Source organism: Corvus brachyrhynchos, unplaced genomic scaffold (genome assembly GCF_000691975.1).
Source record: "Corvus brachyrhynchos isolate BGI_N302 unplaced genomic scaffold, ASM69197v1 scaffold229, whole genome shotgun sequence".
NCBI classification, from domain to species: Eukaryota; Metazoa; Chordata; class Aves; order Passeriformes; family Corvidae; genus Corvus; species Corvus brachyrhynchos.
In genome coordinates, this window is record NW_008240042.1 from 1,157,500 (window position 1) to 1,164,554 (window position 7,055).

Sequence of the window (7,055 nt, forward strand, 5' to 3'; positions counted from 1 at the left end):
CTCCTGCGCCTCGTGTTCCCAGAGCCGTGCTCGGTGTCGTCGCGGCGGCGGTCCCGTGTCCTTGGAGCGTGGGTTTGGGGGTCAGGGTGACACACAGGGGAGCCGGGACCCGCCTCCAGCCTCCTTCCCAAGGAAGGCTGCAGGGGAAGGGAGTCTGCTGTATTCTTTTCCCCTCTGTCATAAACACTTGAAATAGAGTCAAATGCTGCAGAGAGCACTGGATAATTTTGAGCAGGCTTAATAGGATTAAAACTAGATGTGTCCTAACAGAGGATTAAGAAATGTACTTCCCACAGGTAGTCCTAAACAGTTTTCTTCCTGAACTTACATTTAAAAAAAAAAAATAATAAAAAAAAATTACACTCCTTTGTCACTGAGACCTGCCAGACAGTACTGTGTCTCATTTCAGCTCCTGATGAGGATATACTTGTCAAAGGAAAGCAGTCCATCAAGAGTCAAGTTTTAGGAAACCAGAACTCAGAAAGCGAGATTCTCTTGGAAGGGGATGACGATATCATGTCATTCATGGAGGAAAGAGAAGTGGAGAACTTGACAGGTAATGTCACCTATCTAATTTTCTCCTCAGCTTCTTTACTGTTGAAGTTCTCATCTCCTCATCTCTGCAGTGAATCACTGATAATTAGCACACTTCCTATAGCTGGGTCATTAAGATAATTTTCTGTGCACCTCAGATACTGAAGGTTTATTTGAGGAGAGTTGTGTGTTTTCTTTCTCTGCCTTTTATAACTTTCTTGCTTCTGCAGTAGATACCTACTCTAGAAAACCTTCCTTATAGAAAATAGCTCTACTTTGAAAAGGACTGCCTTTGTTTTCTTGACCTCATTCCACTCAAATCATTAGACCTAGTGGACAATTAGGCAAGTTATCTGTAATTTAAGGCTTTGGAGACCTTTATTTTTTTTCCTAAGTCTATAAAATTGTACATACTGGTTATTTACTTGCATGTAAAGGATTTGTATGCTCGCTGGATTTAACTCCTTTAAACCCCTTGACACTCCCCCACTGAAGTTCTTTCTCCACAGACCACAGTCTTATTAGACTTCTTTTTTTTTTTTTTTTTCTTAAAGAAATAGTACTTCAGATCATTCAACTTAATTAATTTTACATAGTCACATGCAACCTTTGCTGATGTTGCAGTCTCAGTGGAGTGGGCCCATTTCTGTACAGTTCAGAATGTAAAACCAGAGTAACCAGTGTTTCAGAGACTGGGAGTTATAAAGTGTCCCAATTGTTATATGAGGAACACTGGTTTTACAGGGAGAATGCAAACTTCTCTGTGTTCTTTTCCTTCTCATCTGGTATTCCACATACACTTAACTTAGAGAAAAATGTCATTTATTGGATAATTCTGGTTCCCTGAGAAGCTGGTAGTATACTCTTACATTTATATGGATCATGCATATGATAATTCACTGAAAATGCTGGAAGTGATTATTTATTGGTATTTTGCTCATCCCTGAACTGCATTCCACTCTTTCTTTTTTTTTTTTTTTTTAATTAAACAAAAAAAGCAAAGCTAAAAATGCAGCATAAGGAAAAAGAAAACCTGCATAGGATGAGTAAAGTAAAATAAAGTAATGGGAGAATGATGCAAAGGCATTTTTCTATATGAATCTTTTATTTTTGCCTTTCTACCATGAGCTTCCTTCTCAACAGCCTTCTCCATGTTTCCTTCTATTATTCATTCATTGGTTCGAGTAATACATTCATACTGTAATGGAGGTGAAAGGGGAGTTTAATTATATAATCTTGACAATGGCAATAGGATTAAGAAGTAATCCTCACTAATAAAGTGGTGTGGGTTAGAAATGAAGTGGAAATTGTCAGGGGTCTTCTACAGGACCTGGACTGCCCCAGCTTCTGCAGCTGTCTGCTTGCCCTGTAATTGAATGTCTGCGAGTGATTGAAAAAATGTTATTTCTCCTCTGGATTACATGCTAATGTACAGGGGGCAAAGGGAGACAGCAAAAGAACACATAGCTGCTTATTTCATCCATTTGTGGGGGTGAGCTTTGGGAAATCATGGCAGTTCCGCAGCTATCTCATGCCCATCTGCAGACACAATGTATTTGTATGTTGGGAATAGAGGGCAAAGCTGCTCTGATCTCAGCAGAGCATCTCTTCTTTTGTCCTAGTGGCACACATTGAGATTGATGTGAGATTAAGGACCATCACCCTCCTAACAATCGATGGAAATAACAATTCATCTGAATTTTTTGTCAGTTATTCTCACATTGATTACCTGAACGTGTGTACCTCATTTATAGATGCTTTATTAAAACAAAATTGTCTATGTCACTTTAGTATCTTCCACTGTTTTACAAAAGTCAGATAATACTGCAGCCGAGTAACTTCATTTCCTTGCCTCTTAATCAGCTGGATGACAAACCTAACCTGTTTTCTTTCCGTATGTGATAGTTAATATGATAGGTTCTGCATTGTCACATCTATGCTGAACCTATTGTTTTCAGTAGTAGTCTGATTTGTCCCTGTGATAAGCCCTGTGGAGATGTGATTATTCCAATAAAAATTCATTCAGTTGGAAACCAACCCTCCAGCTGTTTACTCCCACAGTCCCCAAGCTACACTAACACTGTATGGAATCCTTGAACAATATTTAACATGGAATCAAAAGCATCTTTAAAACATTTTACTTTAGGCTCTATAACATTGTGTAACCTTAACAATAGATCTCCAGCATCCATGAGGGAACACTTTGCAGTTAGACAACATTGAGCCTTGACTGCTGTGTTTGTCTTCGTGAAATGCTATCAAAACTTCCCAGCAATTGAAGAACAGTAAGATTTCAAGTGTTCATGTGTGCACTCTCTATGCTTCATGTAGCAGAAGGTGTGCAACTCTTGGAGTTTCTTGGACAGAAAATGGGTCTGAGTAAAAGCTGAAGACTGCCATGCTAAAGCCAGCTCTGTGTAATGTATGCAGCAGTTTGCAATTGCAGCTGCTTTAGTGTTCGGCAGTACAGAGACTCTGCAAATCTGTTACATATGTTCTTTTCCAGGACAAAAAGGGGTTTGCTCTTTAAGGAAGAGCTATGCTCTTCGCTTTATTTTAATGTTCTTGGCCTGAAAAGCGAATAATTTGTCCTCGCATTCTTTTTGGTTTGAACATCGTTGGTTTTTTCCCACTTTGGCAGGTCCGGTGGCCCTCAGCACACCAGCTCAGCTTGTGGCACCCAAAAATCTTTCCATCACTGTTTCTGAGCTCTACTTTGAGGTGGATGAAGAAGATCCTAGTTTTAAGAAAATCGACCCAAAGGTAAGAGATCATTGACCCTGAGCTCTGAGAGATGATGACAAATTACCCAGGACCTTTAATTCTTCACTTGACTTCCTTTACCTCCATTGGTCTGCAGTGTTGCTGCTTTAATAACTTTGCAACTGACCATATACGTTACTGAACTTCACATAGGTGACACCTCCTTTCCTGCTCCTTTTTCTCCCCCTCCCACAATTCAACCCTACTTGAATGTTAATTAGCTTGCTGCGAATAAAGCTCCAGGGAGACATGTCTGAAATAAAGACATCTCAAATCGCAGGCCTGTGTGAATACAGGGAAGTTCAGCGAGGCTTTGAGCCCAAATACTTGGTTTTACTTTCCTGTTTTTAGCTAATGTCAGTGTAAAACAGCACTGAACTTCCCACACTCCTAAGTTTGCAGTGCTTCTGTCATATTACTTACTCCATAACATGTTTTACAGGGCCCGTTATTATTTATTGTGCTTAAGCATAAAACATAATTGCCCTCCTAAAAGATGTTTCTGAGCTGACATGCTAATTTCCACAAACTTTATTTGCTCCGAGTTGCTTGATTACTTGTCTTTTGGTTAAAATTAGTAACCTTCAGTAAAATTCCAGTTTCAAAGAGAGCATATTGTGCAATTAGCTTAATAAGGTTGCAGTTGAATGTTTTCTACGGTGTTACAGCAACATTTCAAAGGTAGGACACAACTGGTAAATATTCTCACAGCTTAAGCATAGTCATGGCTCTTGGTTTTTTAAATACCTGCCTAATGTTTAACAGGGTAATAATTTCTTTGTGAAGGGTACTGCTGGAAGAAGTAGAGGTTTTCTGCTTGTCTGCAGGGAGAATACCTTGTGTGTTAAGCACCAGTTCAGTTCTTTGTTCCTATTGAGTAAATTGCTCGTCTGTATTAGAAGTGGCATCGGTGGGTCTGAAAGCTGGGAGTATCAAATCCTATCAGGGAAAAAATTTATTTTGAAAAGCAATGCTCTCAGATTGTTAGAGCTAGATTTTAATATAAGCGATTAACTAGAATTGTGATTTTATGTGATATCATAAATGAGATTTAACTTTTCTTTTGGTCCTGAAGAATTTTTGAAATATATTGGAAGTTATTTTAAGTGTGAGATAGCGCTTAAGATTTTTATATGCTTACTCTTTCCATTACGTTTAACTAAACCCCCCCACATTTAACTAAAAAATACCTCTTAATGATGAAAAGGATATAAATATAAATGTAAAGTTAGTTTGATATGTTACTGTATTGCATTTTCCATCTAAAATGTTCTACTTTGTATTATATTAGCATGAGAGAAGTCTTACAGATCTGAATTTTTGGTTTTCATGTTTAGCACACAGGGACTTTGAGTACAGTTACTAATTCTTACTATTCCTGTTACGTGTTTTGTGGGAACATGGACATATAACATATAGTTAGCCTCCTTTTCTCCTGTTTTCCAGTATTTTGTAGAGGTTGTTTTCTTAACTGTGAGCAAGCATTCTGGTTTGGTTTGACTCTACCTTTTATTCTGTATCTGAGAGATTTTCTTAGAGTTCTCATAACAGGAGTTGGTTACATGAAATACTGGCTACACCTCTTACATTCTGCTTGTGATGTTGCTTTTGCTGGAGGTTTTAAAATTAAAAAAAAAAAAAAAGACCTTTTTTAATGTCTCAGGGGTGGGGGGGGTAGCTAAAAATTAGGTCTGAATAATTTTATTTTAAAAACTAAGTAAGCTTACAAAACAGCTTCTTTTCAAGCATTAACGCCTCCCTGCCCCACCCTGTGCTGAAGTCAAGGTACCTTGATAGCAATGACAGGCTGCTGTAAAAAATGCCCCTTGGAAAAAAAAAAAAAAAAAAGAAAGCCCCAGCAACTAATCCGCTGTAAACTCAGTAGGCCTGTTTAATTAATGAGGCTTCATCTGTTTGATAAATTTAAGTTCCCTGTATATTTGTCTAAACTGCTGCAAAGAAAACATTGTGACAAGTTCCTGAAGGAAAACCTGCCTTAGGTAGCGATAGCATCGGCAGCGATACGATCAGAGTTTATACGCGGGCTCCGGGCTGTTTTGGGAAGGAAAGGGTAGCCCCGCGGGCTAAGCCCGTTCTGCCAGGTGATCCGGGATCAGCGCTGTGGAAAGCGCTCGGATGGCTCCACAAAAGACTTGTGGAACTCAGCCGGGGGTGGAGGGGCTGCGGACGCAGCGGCGGGGCCGGGGCCGGGGTGTGCCCGCTCCGCAGGGCAGGGTGGCCCCGCGCGCCCCGCTCCATCGCCCCGGCTGCTGCCGCCAGCGAGAATTTCGTTTCTAAACTTAAAGGCAAAAGCAGCTCAAGTTGAAATGGTTATTTCTTTCCGTCTCCGTCCAAAAAGAAACGAAAATAGTCCTTTGGGGCAAGAACTTAACATTTTTTTACCTCCCCCCGCCCACGAAAGGACATGAAAACTTGCTCGAAATGCTCCGAGCCGGCGTTGCAATTTTTCGGGCAGCTCGAGCGGGAAATGCTAACATTTTTAAATCTTAGGAATGCTTTCCTGATAAAAATCCTACCAGTATTTCTCAGTGGTCCCGAGCAAGCTTAAAGCGAAATCGCTACGAGGAATCAGGCAGAGCTTCGTTTTGGGAGAGGGGGCTCGGGCAGGGAAGGAGATCGGCAGAGAGCGCCCGGGTGCCAGTGTAGGATCGGGTGGTTTCCTGACGGGTTCCTGCTTATCTCCCCGTCTGACTATGCTGCGGTCCTGTTTTAAGCTGTACTTAAAAATCTGGGCAAAAACAAATGTTTGTTTAAAAAAAATATCGACCGGTTGCTCTAAATCGCATTAATTATTCAGGGTAGATCTATACTTCCTTCGTGTCAAAGTCAAATGGATAGCGCGTTTGCTCTGGGAAGCGAAAGCAAACAGCGATGGATTTTAAAAACAAAATGCAGCGCCCGAGATTTACCGGGGGAAAATAAAAGGAAAGAATACTATAATGAAAAAAAAAAAGGGAAAAAACCTGACTGTAGGGCAGGAAAAGGCATGCTGTAATTCTGACTAAACTGTGGCGAGCTGCTGTGCGATGCTCCATATATTCCAAGATTTAGAACAGAAGCTTAAGGTGATAGAAACATAGCAGATGTTGTCACATGCTGAACTACAGAATAGATAAATTTTTTTTTTCATAGATGCACTTTTTTTTTTTTTTTTAAATGGAAGCAGGAGGGAGGTTTAGAAAACATCAGTCAATATGCTGAGCTAAGGCTTGGGCTAGGTGTTGCGTTTAGCCTATCTTTATATCTCGTGTTTTCGTTTCTTTTAAAAAAATTCCTTCTGAGGTTCAGAAAGAATCTACTTGCCTGAATTTAAGAACCATTCACAAAAAGTCAGCGTAAAGTTAAAGTAATATTTTTATTACTATTTGCAACAAGTCAGTTTTGGGGCACATAATCTGACCTTGGCACCGAAATACATTTAACGTCAGTAAAACTTTTTAAAAGGGAGATTTGTACATATAGTTAAATAATTTTTTCACTTGGTGACAACATTCAGGCAAACAAGAGAGCATAAGAAAAGGACTATTCATGGATTGGAAAATGTACCTTTCGGGTTTCGTTTTGAAGTTGCAAAAGTCCGATCGCTTCTTTTTGTGACTTTTTAAAAATTCACATTGGAGGACAGGAGGAGAGAGGTTCTTCCCTTCTTCCGTGCAAGGCGGTGAGAGTTTATGCCGGGAAAACCGTCGGCAAGTTTTTAAAGGCCGAGCTGCAGGTGGGTGGGGGGGCTGGCGGGG

General features: G+C 40.2%; 2 protein-coding genes across 2 annotated transcripts in view; one reads left to right on the top strand and one right to left on the bottom strand.

The window, feature by feature from the left end:
- Positions 1–7,055, top strand: part of LRBA (LPS responsive beige-like anchor protein) — a 373,544-nt gene that overhangs the window by 202,550 nt on the left and 163,939 nt on the right. Inside the window, exons 40-41 of the mRNA XM_017744109.1 lie at positions 410–556; positions 3,176–3,297. Coding sequence (XP_017599598.1) covers positions 410–556; positions 3,176–3,297 — 269 coding nt within the window. The remainder of the gene's footprint in view (positions 1–409; positions 557–3,175; positions 3,298–7,055) is intronic.
- MAB21L2 (mab-21 like 2) overlaps positions 5,332–7,055 on the bottom strand; it is a 4,015-nt gene continuing 2,291 nt past the window's right edge. Inside the window, exon 2 of the mRNA XM_008641323.2 lies at positions 5,332–5,596. Within this exon, the coding sequence (XP_008639545.1) occupies positions 5,332–5,596 (265 nt within the window). The remainder of the gene's footprint in view (positions 5,597–7,055) is intronic.